The sequence below is a fragment of the Anomaloglossus baeobatrachus genome, chromosome 2 (genome assembly GCF_048569485.1).
Source record: "Anomaloglossus baeobatrachus isolate aAnoBae1 chromosome 2, aAnoBae1.hap1, whole genome shotgun sequence".
Lineage (NCBI taxonomy): Eukaryota > Metazoa > Chordata > Amphibia > Anura > Aromobatidae > Anomaloglossus > Anomaloglossus baeobatrachus.
Window position 1 is genome coordinate 126040945 of NC_134354.1, and position 21067 is coordinate 126062011.

Below are 21067 nucleotides of genomic sequence, written 5' to 3' on the forward strand. Positions count from 1 at the left end.
CCGGGGCTTCCGCCGTCCTCCCCTCTGGAGCGGTGCCCTCGGTCTTTACCATTCTCTAGAACGTGAACCCCCACAGGGTCGCCGGTCTCCACCCCCGGCCGCTCTGGCCCGTCTACCCCATAATAACGCGGATTTACAAACTGACGCAGAGAAAACCGCTCCCTGCAGTCGGGGTCACGCGTCTAATTTCTATACTGGAAAGTTCCCCTTATGACGGAGGGGTCCGCACTACACCCGCACAGTACAGCAGTGAGGACACGCGCAGGTCGCGAGGTTTGGGCCACGTTCCCACGATCAGGAGACGCAGTGTCTTCCCTCCTGCGGAAACGCGGGATAACGCAGCGTCCGTGCACACTCAGGAGTCCGGGCGCTGCGGATATTCCGCCTGACCTCCGTGCAGCGGCGGCGCGCGGTGACTCAGGCCCCGGCGCACTCTGATGACGCATTTCCGGAAGGTGAGGTCAGATCTTTCCTGTGCCGCCATTTCGGGTTTGGTGAGGTCGGGCTCGGCTACAAGTGCCCGTTTGCCGTGTCTGCTGCGGGCGGCGCCTAAGAAGGCGGAGGAAAGCGCACCGGGAGCGAGCAGAGGCCATGGCCGGCAACTTCGACTCTGAAGACCGAGCGAGCTGGTACTGGGGCAGGCAGAACCGGCAGGAGGCGGTGAATCTGCTGCAGGGTCAGAGGCACGGAGTGTTCCTGGTGCGGGACTCCGCCACCATCCCCGGGGACTATGTGCTCTCCGTCAGCGAGAACTCCAAGGTCTCCCACTACATCATCAACAGCGTCAGCAACAACCGGCAGTCAGGTGAGTGCGGCCGGGAGGCGGGAGCTCCGGGGAGACCCCACTGTGCAGGTGCCCCCGGGGGAGAGGGCCAGCCTGCGTGTGTGCGAGGGGCAGGGAGGGTGAGCGTGTGCGCCCCCCGGGGGAGAGGTCGAGCGATATCCTGCTGAAAGGTCATCACTATTAGGCTATGTGCCCACCATACAAGTGGGGTCTCGTTCTGGATGCAGCGTACCTTCTCTTGCAGAGACTCTAGCATCCTAGGTGGGAGATCGCAGTGTCTGTGCCCATGATCTGGATTCTTGGAGTAGCATAATTTCATTGTGTCCTCCTGCTCATAAGTTGACATACTGTGGCTTGGGAAGCCGTGCTGCAGGTCAGATTACGATACGTAGACAGCAGCACAATGGGCATGGGATTTCTATGACTCCCATCCACTGTGCTTGCACTGTACAATGCAGCTTTTTGGATGCAGTGAAAATACGCTACAGACACTACACGGATATCATTAATCCTGTGCAGTCACCCAAAGGGTATGTTCCCAGAATCAGAATTAGCAGCGTTTTGGGCCCAGTGTGTTGCACAGTGGATACGATTTAAGCATGCAGAGACGCAAAAATCCACTGCACCCAGAACCCTGATCCATGGGCATGGACGCTGTGTTCTCCCGCAGAGAAAACTAGAGTCTCCAGAAGAGGAATGACCCTGTGTCCAGGACGCAGCATCTCCTGATCGTGGGCACATAGCCTTAGATTTCCCAAAAACACGAAATCAACCAAGGAAATAATGAAGGTTCCCACTGAACAACAGCAAGCTGAGGTCTTGGTAACTGAGACATTGATATTTGCTTTGCCAAGTGTTGTTTTGGTTTTTGTTGTTTTTGTGTGTTATACCAGGGACAACTTGAGTAGCCCTTTAAGAGCTCAGTTAGGAGGGCATTTGCCTTACGGCCATCTCCCATGAGAGCAGCATGTGAGGGTCTGCCTCCTGGGACAAGTGATCCTGTGGATAAAAACACAGCAGATTGACAGTATGATGGCTCAGTGGTTGTCTGCTACTTTGCAGGGCTAGTTTCAAAGCACCTTGAACAACATCTACAAGGCGTTTGTATGTTCTCCCTGTGTTTTTTCCCACACTCCTAAGGCCTGTGCCACACTCGCGTGAAAAAAAACGTACGTGTGACGATGTCAGTTTTTGTAGTCCGTGTTCCGTTTTTGGCGTCCGGTTTTCCTCTGTGTAGTGTCGTGTGTGCGTTTTTCTGTGCGTGTAATACTTCAGTGTGTGTTCCGTATCTTGTCCGTTTTTCACATCTTCATCAAATGAAGTTAATGATTATTTGTTGGGAATAATGACACATAGGTGGATTTGATTAGCACATTCTTATAATTATACACAATTAATTAACCTGGTGGTCTTTTTACTTGGATATCCAATGTGTTTGGATATATACTACAACCATGCCATTATCCACGGAGGCCTTAGTATTTTTATGTTGGATTTTGTAGGGTACCTTGGCCACCTGCAAGTATTTAATTTTGTAACAAACTTGATTTGAGCCACACTTGCACGGATAGCACACGGACATCATCCGTATCACATATATGTCAACACTGACCCATAGGATGTAATGGGTCCATGAGTACGTGATCCCGGAGCAACACTGACATGTCAGCGCTTTTTCTAAACGGACACACGCTCCGTGCAAAAATACTGACGTGCGGCTTTTAACATGAAAATAAATGATTCTACGTAAGCACATGTCTCCGGTATGTGCAAAAAATGGCAAACACGGATCGGAGGCACGGATGTGTGACGGAGGCCTAAGACATACTCCTAGGGAATGGAGGTTGTGCGCCCCAATGGGGTCAGTGATATCTGTACAGCACTACGGAATAGAACGTTTCTATATAAGCAAAGCATAAATAGTCTTTCCACATTACTCAGTGGCTTCCTGTCCTAGGTGTGGAATTAACGGATCGATTTCCATCAGTGTGCCTCGTCCCTTGTTGGTCTGTACAGTTTACCATCCGTTTCTCATCTGTTTTTTATGGAAGCAAAAAGAAAATATCAAGCTTCACTTACCAATTTATAAAAAAAAAACCCTACAGCAGCCACACCGCACTCAGCCCACCGATGAAATCGGATCAAAACCAAACATGAAGGGTTGTTTTTTTTGTTTGGTTTTCCTTTCTTTGGTAGCTGTTGCAACAGTTGGTCTGAAGCATAAAATAAAATGGGCCAAAAGACTGTAATGATACATGTTCTATGAAAAACTGTCTGAACGAGGCCTTACTGATTAGTTTATTGCTGGGGTCCCATTGGGAGGAAACCTTTTGACCATCTTATTGTCACTGAACTCATCTATTATATAGTGAACCAGTCCTTTTAAAGTTACTTAAACAGATGCTCCAAGGAATATTCCTTTCTGGTAAATGTCTTTCCGTTGTCGAGTCACTACATCTTCCTGTTTGGCTCTGTTTTAGGGTGCTGTGCCCCTTAGCCAAACACACACTATGTAAAGGCAGAGCCCCTTGTAGGAAAACCTGGGTCCTTCACTTGCAGGAGGGGTGGACAATTTGCTTCATAGGTCTGTGTGCAAGACATGGGAACCCCAAACACCGGCGGCCCGCCATTATGTGGTTAATTAGAAAGTTTTTGTGATACAGGTGTGAACACTGTCCTGTAGAAATAAACTCATTATTTCCGGTTTCTTTCTAGGGGTGAATCAGTCGCGATTCCGGATAGGTGATCAAGAGTTTGAATCCTTGCCTGCGCTATTGGAATTTTACAAAATTCATTATCTGGACACAACCACTTTAATAGAACCTGTTTCCAAATCTAAGCAATCCGGAGTGATCCAGAGACAGGAAGAAGCGGAGTATGTCCGGGCTCTCTTTGACTTTAATGGTAATGATGATGAAGATCTTCCATTTAAGAAGGGAGACATCCTAAGAATCCGGGATAAACCTGAGGAGCAGTGGTGGAATGCGGAGGACAACGAAGGAAGACGGGGCATGATACCTGTCCCTTATGTCGAAAAGTACAGGCCTCCCTCAACTCCTGGGTCCGCTCTGATTGGAGGTAACCAGGAAAATTCGCATCCGCAGCAACTGGGCGGGCCGGAGCCAGGGCCCTATGCCCAGCCCAGTGTCAACACTCCGCTGCCTAACCTCCAGAATGGGCCCATTTTTGCCAGGGTTATCCAGAAGCGAGTGCCCAATGCCTACGACAAGACAGCCTTGGCTTTGGAGGTATATAATGGGTGCAGCTGTGAAGGAAAATAATCTCCAATGAATTTTCCTTTTGAAGTCCAATCTTTCTTTAGACTAAATTATATTCTTTCTAAATCCAGCTTTACAAATCTAGGAATCCTTCTTTGGGGTGTTAGAAGCTCAGATTCTCACTAGTCCGAATTCAGGCATCCATTTACAGACTGGCCCCGGGGCTTCCGAACCAAACTCAAAAGCCTCGTTTATGCTGAGACTTTAGTTTGGGTTGAGAGTCCCGTGGCCAGTTGTACGTCATGGTCTGTACATAGACCATGTGTCTTGGTTGTCTGAATCTGGCCTTACTCTGAGCTTCTAATTTTGAGTAAGGGTGCTTTCACACTGCGTTCCTCTCCCAGTTCAGTGGTCTTGTTGGGGCGTCCGTCCACAGCGGGATTCAGATTTATGGGCCGACGGGGCCGCTGACTATTATGGTGCAGATAGTCACTTTGTACTCTCGTGCACCATTTTTGGGAGTATACGCTTACTGGAGGCAGACACAAGACATGGTCTACTAAGTCTGGGTGTCAACACTGAATAGGCATTTACTCCCAAAAATGGTGCACAACAGAGCACACTGTGACTCTCTCTGCACTATTATAGTCAGGGGCCCCGTTGGCGCATACGTCCAAATCCAATTTTGCAGGGGCTCAGACAGAAGCCCCAATGAGACCACTGAATGGGGAGAGGAATGCAGTGTGAAAGCAGCCCTAAAGTTTTGTGTAAGGTCCCATATGCCCTATCCACTTGTATGAAGTGCGCGCATATCATTGTCACACCGAGGAGCTTTAATAACATGGTAATCACTATCCTACACATCATCAAGCCAGAGTTTAGGGGATGCATACGTCCATGCCATCCGGCTGTAAAGTGAATTTGGGAAAATGCAGCACGTCATGCTGATGAAGCACATTGCTTTCCCAGATGGCTTTCTGCTGGATGACAGGCACAGTAACACCCCTCAGCACTCTTGTGTATTGGGGTGTTAGTCACGTTTCAGTTTGTACAGGCAAAAGATAAACCTGATTAGCTGAAATTTTTATTCTTTAACAAATGTTCTCGTTTCTTTCCTGCAGTATGAGAGACTTTTACAGAGGTTATCTTGTAATCAATAATTATCACCAATCCACAGAGTAAATGGTAAATGTGATTGCTGAGGGTAAGACCCCAGCAGATCTCGAGCAGACGACCCCAGACCCTTGTTAGTTGTGGGTGTGCTCGTAGTGGCCGCACGTCCCCCACCCTGCTCCTTTCACACTGGACGGTTAGACTCTTATTCTTCTCATTGGTTGGAGTGCCAATCTTCAGACCCAAGAAAGAAAAAGATTAGTATAAAAGTGTTCAGACCCCAGCAATCCTACATTTATCAACTTTTTTTTTTTCTATAAGTAACTTTGAGACAACTTATTTAACACCATATTCGCTATCATTGTTGAGTCGCATTTTTAGTTCCTGGGAAGGAAGTGCAAATGTTTATTGTATAAAGGGGACTTTTCAGTCATTCATCTGTGATAAGGTTGGAAACATCAGGAAGCAGAAGCTCAGACTAGACTCCACATTGAGTCACTTTATATGTGAAAAGGGCATGCCTGTTTATTACATCCTTCTGGAAGGTGGTTGTTGGAACGAGACCCCCCCCCCCCCCCTTTAAGGCTAAATTCACTCATTGCCCTGGTCTGTTTAATTGTGGTGAATTACAGGTTGTGAGTGTTTATCAACAGGATTCATACAGAAAACCAACCAATTAACTGCACCTAATACTCCACTTGTGTAAGGGCAACTCAACATGGAGGTTTTTGAAGAACATATTGAAGCAAATCTGCTCCAAACCCTGCTTCAAACTGTGTTCTTAATCTTTTTGTAAATTTTTTTATTTTTTTTTTCCAACCTCATTATATGGGAGGCCTTCCATCCCTTGTAATAATCTACTTGTCCGCCTTTGAACTAACTATTTTAGATCTTAAAAATTAATCCCATCCACAAGATCATTCATGAAGAGATTAAAAAGAATCAGTTCTAGCACAGATCCCTGCGATACCCCACTGCTGACTATAGCCCTTTTAGTGAATGTACCATTTACAACAACTTTTGTTTTCTGTTTTTTAACCAGTTCTTTACCCACGTGCATAGTTTCCCCCTAGTCGATGTTTCTGGAGCTTCAGTATAAGGCTATGTGGTACAGTACCAAACTCCTTTCTAAAGTTCAGATTAATCACATCAGCTGCATTACCAATATCTGATTTGAACTTGCATCCTCATAAAATGTCAGCATGTTGGTTAGACACTCCTTCTCTTTTGTGAATCCATGGTGGTTGTCTGTTATACTATTCTCTGCAACATATTTAGGCCATCCCAAATAATGCCCTCAACATCTTTGCTGACCACTAATGTCAGACTTACCGGATGATAGTTGCCTGGATCCACCTTATTGCCTTTTGTTAAATATTGGTAATACATTAGCAGTCCTCTAACCCTGGGGCACCAACCCAGTTACAAGAGAGTCTAAGAAGATGATAAAGCAGTCTATCAATTACTGAGCTCAACTACCTCAATATCCATGGATGAATGCCATTTGGCCAAGGGATTTATCAATTTTTTTAATTTGTTCAGACACAACCACACTTCTTTTAAGTTAGTTATATAAATAAGGTTGTGAACTTTGATTGTTACCTTGTCAAATGATCCCTGGAACAGTGTTTATGGGTGAACATGTATTAAAAGTGCCTATTTAATATCTCAGCCTTTTCTTTGTCCTTTAATTATCTTCTTAACATCTTCCAATGGGCCAATGGCTAACTTTGCTAGGTTTTGATTTTTTTTATTTTTTTTTTTCCTTTCCAATTCTTATTGAGATCTTTATACTTCTGAAATGCTATTTCTGATTTCTTGGCCTTCAAGGTTTTGAAGGACCTTTTTTTTGTGTTATACTTTTTTACTGTCTTATTTGACCAGACTGTTTTTTTGTTTTTTATTTTTTTTTCTCTTCTCAACATTTTAGCAGTGGATATAAGCTTTTACAGGATTCTAGTAATATATCCTTAAACATGCCCCATTTATGTCGGTCTCCACAGTTACCAGGACATAATCCCAGTCTGCAAGACTTTAGTTCTTCCCTTAATTTGTTGAATTCAGCTTTCCTAAATTTCCAGGATTTTGCATTTCACCTTTGAAATTTTTCTTTGACATTTACAATATTATGGTCACTGCTGCCCAAATGATCCTGGACCTGTAGATCTGAGATTGTATCTGGTTTGTGACAGGACCAGATCCAGCAAATTATCTCCCCTGGTCGGTTCATTTACAGAGAGGTAATGGTCTTGAACTGTAGAGAAGAACTTGCAGCTTTTAGCACAATCAGAAGATTCTATGTTCCTCTGAATTTCTGGATAGTTAAAGTCCCCCATAAGGACCCGATTATTTGATGCCTTTTCAATTTGTTGCAGCATTTCATCCTAAACCTTTACAGCTGTTAGGAGGCTTATATAACAAACTCCAATTAGCAGCTTTCTATTATTATTATTATTATTCATCCCTCCAATGTTTTTGTCTTTCCTGTACTTTCTGAAAGTGTCACCAAGTCATGGCTTTCATCCAGTCAGGTTTCTGTTACATAGTTACTTAGGTTAAAAAAAGGACCTAGGTCCATCTAGTTCAACCTTCCTCCACCAGTTCTACACTTTGTCACTAAGTCATTTATAACCAACAATGTTGTGTGTACTGAGGAAATCATCCAGGCCTTTTTTAAAAGCTGTTATAGTGTCTGCCATTACCACCTCTTGTGGCCGGCATTCCACAATCTGACTGCTCTAAGGGTATGTGCGCACGTGTGCGTATTACATGCAGTTACGCTGCGTTCTGCACCGCAGCGTAACTGCATGCGTCCTGCGTCCCCTGCACAATCTATGGAGATTGTGCAGGAGCCGTGCGCACGTGGCATGTTAGAACGCAGCGATTCAGCTGCTTGCCAAATCGCTGCGTTCTAAGTGACATATGTCACTTCTTTTGTGCGTTCTGCATGCTGTCTATAGGGAGAGGCAGCATGCAGAGCGCACGAATCTGCCGGCACCATGCGCTTCAGAACGCAGCTTTTCAGCTGCGCTCTGAAGCGCACATTTTCGGTGCGGTGCAGAGCGCACACGTGCGCACATAGCCTAACTGTAAAGAACCCTTTCCTATTTAGCTGTTTGAATCGCTTTTCTTCCACTCGCAGTGAGTGCCCCCTGGTCCTTACTATTGTCTTTTGGAAGGAATAAGTCATGTGCCAGTCCTTTATATTGACCACACATGTATTTATACATATAAATGAGATCTCCTCTGAGACGTTTTGTTTTTTTTCTAAGCTAAACATATCTAACGTTTTCAATGTCTCATCATACGGAAGACCTCCCATTCCATTCCTGTTGTCTGATATTGAGGTGTTGAAAAGTTCACTGCAGAAAAAGTAACGTCATTTCTTAGACTGCTCCCTCATTGAAGTCACTCCAAATTTTAGGGGGGGCTTGACTTTTTTTTTTTTTTTTTCCTGAAGTCGATTCTGCAAAGATTCTCAAGATTTTTCCAATTTAAAAAAAACAACTGACTTTGGCCTAAAAGTCACATGAATAGGAGAGGGTTTTTTTTTTTTTCCTTATAGAACTTATCATTAAAGGACCCCATACAATGACTCCAAACTGAATGTATTAGAAAATTCCAACATTTTCCATCAATATTGTGAATATGAACCTGGAATCGCATTTTTGCAGTTTTGGTCGTCAGAATTAACTTTTGGTAAAAATAAGTAATGTTCAATAACTGATCTTGTAATGACTTTCCTTTTATCCTGTTGGCTGTGCCGGTCTCCACATCCCTAGGGGATCACATGCCCGCCTGTCAGCAGAAGTTGTTATACTGGTGCCAGCGTCTGTCAGTGATCGCTGGCAAGTTGCTTGAGTCTACCTGTGTCCACCTGCACTGGCCATGGTAACGTGTAATTCCCCGTCACCTCCAACTATAGCTTTAGTGATGGGCCGTCTACATATATGAACCAGGGCTCCGTGCGTCTCACCCAAACTAGTAATGTGATGGGGTTGTTTCTGGAGCTTGGAGGGCCGGATGTACAGAGCAGTAAGGCTATGTTCACACACTGCGTTTTTTACCTGCGTTTTTGGTCCGTTTTTGCTGCAGAAATTTCTTCTTGAGAAATTCTTGTAACCTTTCTGCAGACATTCCCCAGCAAAACCTATGGCAAAAAAAATTAGCTGTGCGCACACTGCGTTTTTTTCTTAAGAAAATTCTTTCAGTAGATTCTTAAGAAAAAGAATGAGCATGTCACTTCTTTTCTGCAGCTAACTGCGTTATTTGCCATAGATTGGCACAATAACGCAGGGAGCAACCAGCGGTAAAAACGCACCGAAAACGCGGCAAAAACGCAGGTGCACTAATCCTTCACTCGAGATTTTTCTTAAGAAAAATCATTTTTCTAGTGTGAACATAGTCTAATGCTTCTTGTGCTGCTGTACGTTGCCTCAAGCATCTGGTGGAACAGGAACAAGTAACACCATTTATTTATCACACACACACACACACACACACACACACACACACACACACACACACACACACACACACACTGTATCTGAAGAACAAGCAAACTACTATATGCCTTCTGATATAATTGGAGCTGTGCAGAAGTTTAATATGGCCCTAAATAATCTTATTGGCCCCATAATTATCCATACAACGTATACAAATAACTGCCCACAGTCCTTCCATTTGCGGTTAGTGTAGGACACGTTATATTGCAGGGTTGTGCCTGGAGGAGATGCTTTTTAGAGCGCTTTCTTCCTGGAGGGGTGTTCTTGATATCTGCTGCAATCCATATAATAGACCTTCCGTGCCCGGTGCAGGGGTATTCTGATTAATTTTGCTAAAGACTCGGCTCGGTCAGCTCTCGCTACATTATGCACTGATGAAGTTCTCTGATTGCGGATTTAATTTTATTAAAATCTGCTTACATACGTTGGTTTCTCTCCTGCTATTCCAGTGGGATTAGCAGTGTTCTCATGTGAGAAGGCTTAGTTGGGTCCCCCCTTCGCTTAACAGTTAGGAAACAGCTGGGGCTTCATATGAGGGTTTACTGATCTTCCGATTCATCCTTGCTTGTTTGGCGTAGTTTTTTTAAAATGGTTAATTTTATAATCATGTTAGGGAGTGCAAACGTATCGGGCAGTTTAATGCATTGGCCAGGTAGATGACTTCAGGAAATGTTGGTGGGCAGGCTCTGAGCTCTTGATATAGTTCCCTGGAATACAAGGAAAAAATGTTTTGTTGACAGCTCCAGCACTGAAGCCTCGGTGGGTCCCATCAGCTGTCCTTCCCTGGACCGATTGGCTGCAGCTCACGTTGATGTAAATGACAATCATTGACCTTAGTGGTGATAACTGCATGCACCCCGAGACAGCAGAGACCAGCGATCGTTTGCAGCAATCACTGGAAGTAGACGAGGACTGGCAGGGACCATCAGAGGATTGAGCTAGTAATGGTTTTGGGGTTTTATTTCCCCCCTTTAATTCCACTTTCCTGATGTTAGGATAATTTTAATTTTGTATACTGTTAAGGGGGATATCCGCTTGTTTAATATTGATGTATCCTTTCTAAGATATAGATAGAGATAGATATTTTTTTTTTTTATTTTTTTTTTTGTGCGTCTCCTGACAATAAGATTTTCAACAGAAAGGAATCAAGAGCACTCTGAAGTTGCATGTCATTATGATGCCTTTAAAGCGCACCTTTAACCGCATTTTCCTATATAACCTAAAGCGGGCTGATTCTATACATAACCTATACATGCTAGCTGAAAAGTAAAGCTATGAAACACAAGCAAGTAAAGTTTGTAAAATGAGATGCTTTTTGAATGACAGCAGCGGTGTGACACCGCAGGAACGAGGAACCTCTCCTTACCTGCCTCCCGCCCGCAATGCGGAAGGAAGGAGGTGGGCGGGATGTTCGTCCCGCTCATCTCCGCCCCTCCGCTTCTATTGGGCGGCGGTTCAGTGACGCTGCTGTGACGCTGAACGAACCGCCCCCTTAGAAAGGAGGCGGTTCGCCGGTCACAGCGACGTCGCAGGGCAGGTAAGTAGTGTGACGGGTCTGGGCGATGTTGTGCGCCACGGGCAGCGATTTGCCCATGTCGCACAACCGATGGGGACGGGTACCCACGCTAGCGATAGTTTAAATTGCTGACGAGATGTAGGAACATTAGAAAAAAAATTGTGTTTCCACGAACCGAATGAAAACTGAGAATCTAAGCAATGGCCAGTTTAACACGTTGGCAATCCAGTACTGTAATAGAATAATCACTTCTAAAAAAATTGAAAGCAGCAAAGTTTGCATTTTGGGGGTGCAGTTTTTTTATGCAAATTATTCTTAACCTAGAAGTCAATTTTATAGAAATCACACAAGGAATATGAAGGAATTATGCTCATTTAATCTTTAGATTGATGATGAAAACAAAAGCAAATCTGCAGGAAAGTCATTTTTTTTTTTTTTTTTTTTTTTGTTTTAAACTGAAAAAACACTCGACTGTCACCATCTAAGGGCATCGTAATATGGAGACTGAGACCCTGATTCCAGCGATGCGTTACTGAGCTGTTTGTCGTCATTTTGATAATCTTTCATCTGCTGGAGATCTAGCAGTTCTCTGAATGCTGAGCTCTGTATAACCACACCCACACCACTTACAGCTTTCTGCCTATGCAGAGTACACAGAAAGCAATCGGTGGTGGAGGTAGGGTTACACAGGTCATGAATATGAAGGACTACATGGCAGCAGGTTTACTAGTACTCTAGTGATTAAAATCACCCTTTTTTTTTTTTTTTTTTTTTTTTTTTTTCTGCTCAACGGGAGATTATCAAAACCACATTAAGCAGCCCAGTAAGTGACACATCGCTGGAATCAGGGGCTCGATCTCTACATTATGTTGCTGTCAGATTAGGTGGCAAAAACCTGGTGACAGATTCCCTTAAATGGGGGTGTCCTCTACCAGACAAACCCTTATTGATCGGGAGGTGAGGAAAAGTCTGTGCTCGCTTTCCAGACCACTGTTGTTCTTCAGTAATTGCTGTATCTGCTGCCGCATTATGTGAACACTGCAGCCAAACAGTGGCTGCTGATCGGTTGCAGTGGTGCGCACATTTTGGCTGAGTTAAAAGAAAGTTTCTTTTGGCTTTTCTCGGCCAAAATGTGAGCACCAGTGCAGCTGAACAGGTGAGAACTGGTCCCCCGTGACCAAAGAAATATGTAGCTTAATTATTATTATAATTATTTTATATTTTTTATTCTTATTGAGGAGAAAGGGAGATCTTGTATAGATATCTGTGCATATACAGCATCTTTGTGCATGCCCAGAGGGCTAAAGAGAACCTGAATTTGCTTCGCCTGTTGATACTCTTGTCATGCAGCTTTTCCTATAGAACCTTAAGCCTTGTCCTGTCTTCAGATTGCTAATTTCTTTCTCTTTCACAGGTTGGTGACCTAGTAAAGGTGACAAAGATTAACGTCAGTGGTCAATGGGAGGGAGAATGCAATGGAAAATACGGTCATTTTCCTTTTACGCACGTGCGTCTGCTGGATCAACAAAACCCCGATGAAGACTTCAGCTGAGTGTGACCTGGAGCCGGTTCTTAAATGCGAACAATCTTGCTGTTTCCCTCTTTCCACCTGCCATCTAGACTGCCTTCCACAGGTTATTTAGCCAATGAAAGTAGTAATACCCCAGAATCCCTCTCAGTTGCAATGGTTCAGTTCCTATGAGATTCGGCGGAGTCAGGGGCGAGCTTGGATTGTCTTGAAAGCAGGCAGAATATGAATGACATCCATCGGCAATATCTGCTGTCTGCAGACGTCACTTGTAGAAAGGAATCTTCTTTGAACACGTGACCTTTTCTAGGGCCTTTCTTGTATCTTCCTTGATCTTTCCCAGATTGGACGTCACCAATTTATATTACGGATTCTGAAATCCGTTTCCTTAGGTAAACACTGTTTCTATTTGGGTCCGGTCATTGAGGCTCCTAAGCCAGCGTAGAAGTTAATTCTCCTAAAGAGCTCGTCTTCCCTTCTGCCGTTCCCAGTATTATTGCTTTAGTTTTCGAATGTCCGAGCTGTGGTTTTCAGTCCACTTTGACGGCTCGGACCAACACCTTCATTTTCCTTTTCTTCATGAATGTTCAATACTAAGTAACACGTCACGTCAGAACGCTTGACTGAAGAATATAAACTGCGTTCCTGAACGTGACACCTTATAATTCCATCACGTGCCTCAATCCTTGGATTATTGCATATTTACATGCATCTTTTGTTGCCAACAAGGACTTTTTTTTTTTTTTTCTTAATATATATAACATAAGCCCCTTAATTTTCCCCCTATAGCGCGTTCCCTGCATACACTTCTTTTAGAAATATATTATTTTTTTTTCTATGGGGAACAAGTAAGAATACACTAATTGTTAAATATGGAAATGATGTATTTTATGTTGATATGTAGAAACTACTAAAATAAAGACAATTTAATGAAAGGGGGTGAAAAGGATAATTGAATCACTGTGGTATTTCTGCCTTTTGTATTGCTTTGACCTAAAACCTCAATGTATTTTAGAAGTCTCTCCTGAATGGCTTCTGTGCTTTTATCTGTGCTCTTGTAAAGAGGCATTTAGATATTTTGGTTGAAATTTAGAGATTTTTCTTTAGAATGTACCATGGACATAAGGAGTTTTTATTATGACTAGTAGATATATATGAATAGTTTGATTAAAATTAGTCCATCATGTGCCCAGAGAATAGACTGGATAAGGCTGATTTTTAGGTTGGCGTTGCAGGAGACATTCGGATTTTTTTTATATACATATAGCTGCCTGGCAAGAAGAACCTTTATAGATTTCCATTAGACAAGAACCCCAAAATGTTAGGCCCGGACTATGGGCTCTCTAGTCTGGAGTGTCGTCGTGTATGAAAAAGCCAAGAATATTAGATTGTGTTCAGTTCTCATGGACATCTTATGAGAAGTCCTTCAAGTGACCTGTTGAGTCTTCTGGCAGTAATTTTCAGTTTGTGCCTTCGGGATTGTCAGAGTTACAAGGGTTCATGGCATTCCTCCTCTAAGTGTGGCATATTGGCTTCATGTTGATGGTGTTGCCTTGTTTCGGTGATTTTCTAGTTTTTGATCTTTTAATGTATGTGATTTGTTAAAACTCCATTACTAGAGTTGAGTGAGCACCTAACCGCACTCGCGGTACTCCTAACGAGTACTGTCTAATACTCGCGTATTCATTCCAAATAGCGCACTCAATGGGGTAAAAGTTGCAAAGTAACCCGAAGTCCGTATTGTTCGTGAAAGTAGCGAATAGTGCGGAATTTGGGTTACTCGTTACATTGTGAGTATTCCCCCCTGACTTGCATTGCACACGCTATTCGGAATGAATATGCGAGTATTAGACAGTGCTCGTTGGGAGTATCTCGAGTACGAATAGTTAGGTACTCGCACAACTCTATCCATTACATTTCGAGTTTCCCGTTTGTGGGACCATTTTGCAGCATCTTCCTCCGCAGTGAATATTAGACGTTACGTCAGTTTTGTTGCTTTGCCGTAGTCCTGATGACACTGACTTGTTTTATGAATGTGCTGCAGTTTCATAGCTATTCTGTGATGCGTGTCTTTTAGCAATTTGTCGGCCATGGACCCAAAACTGTAGAATTTTGGAGCTAGTCCGGTCACTTAGTCTGACTGGCTCAGCAATAGCAACCCTCTATAGAAAAGAAACCCCAAAAGCTGGATGCTAACATATCTACACATTGGCTCCTTGCACCTTCCTAGTGATGTATGGATACCAAAACCTGACTTTGCATAGCATGAGCATGTGTTCTTCCAACTAAAATACACTAAGTACTAAACCAACGTCATCTGTTCATGTGATGTAATAGAAAACTAGCGCTTCAGAAAGTCTTTTCTGTGCTACTGTTAGAAAGGGTTTCAACTTTTAGAGAACCCCTTTCCACAGGTAGAATTTTGTTTAAAATTACACTTTATTTGCCCTTCCCAGGTCCATGCGGAGTCTCCGCTGCTGAACCTGGTGTCTGTTATTTTCTGTGCGTCAAAGGACTGGCTCTGTCCAAGTAGACGGCACAAGGTCACTGAGATGAGTCTCCAGATAAGACATCGGGAGCGGCAACGAGACTCGACAGCAGACCTGGGGAGGGGGAGTAAAGCACAGGTTGCCTTTTTAAATCACAGTGGCTGTGGCAAGGGATTTTCCGAAAGCAGAAAATTCCTTAAGTTTTTTTTTTTTTTTTTTTTGCCAGACCAAACAGAGAAATTATTAGAGATGGTGAACACTAACCATAACATTGTAGAACACTATTGTAAATAATTGAAATAAACTGGTGCTCCTGTCAATAAGAGAAATTAACCAAAATGCTGTATTTGAGTTTTTGTGGGTTTTTTTGGTGTTTCCCCCCCCCCTCTGATTTTAATATAAGCATGTATGCTGATCTCTCCATCTCATGGGTGAATGCACATCTGAAGCTTAATACAGCGCTAGATCAATAACTACACGCTGCATAAACTGACGCGCGGTGCGGATTTTGAGCTCCATAGCTTGTCCGTTCTTTGTGACATTTTACCTTTTGTAAGGCGTAACGTGAAATCTAACAAATCCACAAGAATAACTGCAGGTAAAACCTAAGGATGTGGATGCCACTCTTTATACAGGTTTTTCTTGCGGAAAATTTTGCCAATTGTTACATGTGCATTCACCATGACGTGGTTTGATGTCATGTATGTACAGCTCCTTTGTATGATGGGAAAGTTGTGTAACTTTCTTATATACTTTGTGTTGGAATTCTTCCAAGTTTTCATTATATTGCGGTCAGTAAATGGGAAGATCCTGGTTTAACTCCAGAAGCTAAAAACCCATAAAGACGTAATATTTACTATATTTTCTTCCGGTCTAGGTTAGCCTCGGTGAGGTAAGGGCAGGTTCTCAGTTCCTACATTCCCGGTCTGAGTACTGGCTGCAATGTCAGGAGTGAGCTTTTTCTTTTATGCTTATGAGGATGCTGACAGTGTCTGTACTCGGACTGAATGTCAGCAGTGTGAAACCGGCCTCTCTCAGATCTGCTTCCCTGACCGTCTCTACTTATCAGCCTGGCGTTTATTCACTTCACTAGACTCAACGTCACGTGTTTTGTAGCGTCTGTAAACCGGAACGTTTCCATTTTCTAAGGCTGCATTCACACACTGCATTTTAACAATAGTGTTGATTTTGTATTTTTGTTTTCTCCTTAGTATATAGCAAGTAATTGTAAAGTCTAATGCTGAAAGTCTTCTGAAGAAGCCCTAGGCATATTATTTTATTTTTTTTTTTTTTTTTTATAAAGTTCATGGCTGCATCTTAACATGAGGGACTGTATATATAGAAACTTTGACCTGACTTTCAATCACTTCCTTGATTTGGCTTCAAAAACCGTATTGTAATAAGATGTGAGAAAATGCCTTAATGGTAATGGGAGATCCCGCAAAGTTACAAGACTTGTTATATGATTTAGAAGTCTATGCATTACTTCTGGGCTATACTCCTGCTCCCTCATTATTGGATACCAGAACACTGCCTTGATGTGAATACGTACTTTGGTTGTGTTCAGTTATGTTGTCTTTTGTGTGTCTTCTGCATTTTTTGCCAAAATTGAGTATTACTTTCATTAGAAGATAGTTTAGAAATTGCAATTTTTAGTGTAGATTCCCCCATTTGCCTGTAGAAAACCTGCACAATATGGTCTACAGCGTTGTGAATGAGATTCTACTAAATCTTTTATTTGCTCCTGTGGAAATCTGCAATGTAAATTGATCCTTGCTGAGGATTTGAAACTTGCAAAGGGTAAAATGTTTCGCAAATTGTTACTTTCTGCTTCCAAATTCTGTGGGTTGTGTTCCCCAACTCCATTCCTCAAGGCCCACCGACATTGTTTTCAGGATTTCCTTAGTATTGCACTCGTGATAATTTAATGATTCCAACACTCGTGCAATGCTTAGGAAATCCTGAAAATCTGCTCTGTTGGTGGGCCTTGAGAAATGTAGTTGGGGAAAACTGCTTTAGGGTACATGTCCACAAACAGATTTTTGCAAAAGCAGTGTTTTAAAGAAGCACACTCATATAAAATTTGTATCCTTTTAATATATTGCAATCATCATATTATATAGCACTGTGTACTTACAATTGCTCATTTTGCCCTTTCACCCAGTTAACGCTTCTCTTTTCCATTAGGTCTATGACCTCACTGGATTAAAAAGACTATCTGAATCCTAAGCTGTGTGTAAAAATATGAAGTTTGTTTTTTTTTCCTGCATAAATAATTACTGCAAAGTGGGGGGTAGGAGTAGAGCAGCTGGGTCAGGAGCTGAATAGGGGGATGACTCATGTAGTGAAAATTGACTTCCTGTTTCTGCAGGTAATAAAGAATTAACCGAGTAGAAGGGCAAAATTAAGCAATTGTAAGTATACAGTGCTACATAATATGGTTGCAATATATTACGAGGATAAACTTTGATGGAAATGCTTCTTTAAAGCAAAGAGTGGATTTAAAGGCCGAAATTTCCGTCTTTTCTTTTGAAGGTTGTCTTCCTTTTTAGGATCCATTCCTGGTTTTCCCTAGCAAAAAAGTATTGTAACTTACTATCCAGAAGCAAGAAATGTGTATAGAACACTACAGATAGTGGTGTGAGTGGTCACCCTTTTATGTATAGAAAAGTACTGACTGGTGATGGTCACACTTGCCCCAACTAACTGACTAGAAACGTTATGCCACATCCTTTTAAAGGAGGCCTATGCTTATACCAAATATAACGCCTAGAATAGAGCACTGAATCCTGAGAAGGTGCCGTTAAAATGTATCTCCGTGATCTGCTTCCCTCGAGTGGATCCCCTGGGTCTGCAATGGTAGATTTACAAAGATCAAGTCTCATGTTGCCTACAGAGGCAACTTTGTAAATCCGGCCTTTAATACCGGTGGTCTGATGGTCACTCCTGGGGGCTGCAATCAATGGGCTGCAGGTTACAGTTTAGTTTGAGCTCTTTGTCCAACTTCTCATTCAGTTGTGTGGTTTCTAAATCACTTTAACAATTTTCTGTATTTGTAAACATAATTTTTATATCATTGAACTTGGTTACACGGTCATCAGTTGCAGTACTTATTGTTTTCTTGTGTAAGGGTTAGCCTGTACCAGTGATAGCCCCGTTCTCATGCTGAATCCTTGACTGTTAATTATCACAATATTGGTGCATGTGTAGGACAGCCCGATGACCTGCTTAGCTTCATGGTGGGAGATGTTTAATAACTTTTGGTCCTGCGCCCTAATGATGTCTTCCAAAAAATTCCAGTATGTTTCGGGAGGGAGCATGGACTGGTTGTATATCAGTGAGGACCATGCGGGGTGTAAGTGTTACTCTTCTCAGGTGTCTGTTTAATGTATGATCACTGCCTTAATGCTGTATTTCTGCACAGGCTGTCATTCAGCAGTGGATTCACAGAAATGTTAATTTTAGGGTGCTTTCCCCAAATATTGGCCCTCGCCTTAAAGTTGTCCATTTGATTTGTCAGAATGGTAGACATTGTCTTACATGTAGCTTCTGTTTAAGTAAAAATATTAGACTTATGTGGATTTGTGTCCATTATCAGCGCAGTCTTCATTAACACTAGAAGTCCCAGAGAAGGGTCATTTAACACTTCTACCATTGAAACCCTATGGAGCTCAAAATTCTTGGGACTTCTAGTGTTAAAGGTCTGTAAGGTTTGCTAACCCTCCAGGTTTTTGGGAGGATATGTGCTGCTGCATAGAAGGTGGAAATATATCAATATTAAAACAAAAAAAAAAAACCTTTAGATTTATTACTTGGATGCATGAAATTATAAGTCTGTGGACAAAATGGTGTAGCTTGAGCCACAATTAATACAGAACAGATAATGGCATAATATATTTGATGCACCCCTGTCCCTCTTGATTAGTATAGCACCAAAAATAGCTTTTGGAGAAAACTTGAAACTTGCACAAGAAAAAAAGATCAATTTTTTTTTTTTTTTTTTTATCCCATCAATTTTTGGTGTCTGATTTTTTAACATTAATGTAGCCATGTGATTGATTTTTCTGTTATGCAAAATGAAACTATAATTTCCAATCAACTCCTACATAGTAAACCATAAAAGAATGGGCATCTGTGTGCTTGTCAACTTTTTTGCCAACCCACTGACTTGAAACTGCTATTTTCATCCATAACTCAGTCCACCAAAAATATATATGGGCATGTCATCAGCTCTATAGGCTTTAATGGGTATCGCATATGGGAATCTCTGCTGTGTGGATGAGGCCTTATCCTCATAATGTACTGGACACGTATCCTGACACATTTGGCCTTTTGAAGATGTTTAATAGTGGATTCTTGCATTGAGTGGTTATTTCCAAAAGGCATCACCTATTATGGATTGGTTGAGTTCCAATCATTTAGACACCAACAGATCCAGGTTGGCTAGGTGATGTTTACAAGGATTGTCTGAGACATTTTTATTGACAGCCTATTTTCAGGATAGGTCATCGATATCTGATCAGTCATCATCTGAAACCCCGCCAGTCAGCTGGTGGCCGGATGGGCCGAGTTTCGGAGCTCTGTCGCCTACATATTGGCCACAGCCAGGTCCTGCAGATCCTCCCCGCTTTCATATTGGGGCAGATGTGCAGTACCCAACTACGGCCATTATTCAGTTGACAGATCTGTGACTCTACACCGGTAGTAGCTGATCAGAAGGGGGTGCCGAGTGTCGTGCTCCCACCAATCGGATATTGATGTTCTATCCAAAGGATTGGCCCTCAATATACAAGTCCCGGACAACCCCCATGTTGGAAATAACTTTACATGCTTTATATTACCATTTCATAGGCTGATATTGTACATGTTCCCGCCATGAGTAGCTAAGAAGTGCCAGCCTTGTAGAGCAGTATCGCCTACTTGTAGCAGTACTGGGGAGTGGACGTACGTCTTATTTAACACTATTGTTGGTCTTCCTTAATCACATAAGCATTTAATGCTCTTAGTCTAGGCGAGCTTTTCCTGTTAACTGTGCTGTTTGACATTTCCATTAAATGTTGATGTAAGAAAGGACTCAGAAAATATGGCCACGACTGAGAAACTGTTACTTATTGCAATATTTGATACAACAAAGAAGTGACAGAGTCTAGTTTACTGTGTGTTATCTGTTAAGATCAGTGAATGGACCTTCGCTGCTGCATTCCTCGCTGATTTCCGTACTCCCGGCATGTTATCACTAATATTTTATACTACAAAGTGTCTGGGGTAGAATCTCTGTAAACCTTTCCTATTTTATTTTTTATTTTTGTTCTAATCATGATAAAGAAAATCCTTGCATCTCTAATATTTTTTGTTAATTGGAAGGGGCAATGTGAAGTAAAATTGTAAAATGTGCCATTGTATATTAACACTATACACTTTTTCCACCAATACAAAACTTTTTATAGCATGTATGTATATTCATAATATGCTTAGTAAATAAAGATATGGAGAAATCCTTGTGTTCTTTTACATGTCTGAGTGTAAAGTGTGACAAATCTGTTTATTTTAATTTCCACAGCGCTTTACATACATCATCATTAGATTAACAAGAAAAAACTGTGGAAAGAAAAGCGCAGATAGGGTATTACCCCAATATATGCGGGGTGAGGAGGGGGGAGTAATCTTACTCACCAGATGTAGTTGTGACAGTCACAACTACATTACTCGCGTATACAACTTGATCACGGCTGCATCCACCCAAACGGCAGATAACAGAGAAGAGTAGAGAGGGGTGATTAAATGCCGCACCAAATGATCACTGTTCAAATGTCAGATTAACGTGTCTTCATTGTTGGCATAGGTCTACACGTTTCAGGAGCTCAGCTCCCTTCCTCAGGACCGTCAAGCACAAAGAGAAACATCAAATCACTTC

The 21067-nt window shown here is 42.4% G+C and overlaps 1 protein-coding gene across 2 annotated transcripts; it reads left to right on the top strand.

Moving 5' to 3' along the window:
• Positions 1 to 462: 462 nt before the first annotated feature.
• Positions 463 to 20664, top strand: CRK (CRK proto-oncogene, adaptor protein). Of its 2 annotated transcripts, none has more exons than XM_075335317.1 (3): positions 463 to 805; positions 3500 to 4032; positions 12551 to 20664. In XM_075335317.1, the coding sequence occupies exons 1-3, from the start codon at positions 592 to 594 to the stop codon at positions 12686 to 12688; spliced, it is 885 nt and encodes a 294-aa protein (XP_075191432.1). In that variant the 5' UTR covers positions 463 to 591; the 3' UTR covers positions 12689 to 20664. The 2 variants fall into 2 exon arrangements, with proteins under 2 accessions (XP_075191432.1, XP_075191433.1); XM_075335318.1 differs by having other exon boundaries at positions 3500 to 3862; positions 12551 to 12638.
• Positions 20665 to 21067: the final 403 nt, after the last annotated feature.

What these genes read in the sequence shown, in the direction of transcription:
- CRK (XM_075335317.1), top strand. Translation starts at nt 592, where the DNA reads ATGGCCGGCAACTTCGACTCTGAAGACCGAGCGAGCTGGTACTGGGGC. An exon ending in CAGCAACAACCGGCAGTCAG is followed by an intron (nt 806 to 3,499) that starts GTGAGTGCGGCC and finishes GTTTCTTTCTAG; the next exon opens with GGGTGAATCAGTCGCGATTC. An exon ending in AGACAGCCTTGGCTTTGGAG is followed by an intron (nt 4,033 to 12,550) that starts GTATATAATGGG and finishes TCTCTTTCACAG; the next exon opens with GTTGGTGACCTAGTAAAGGT.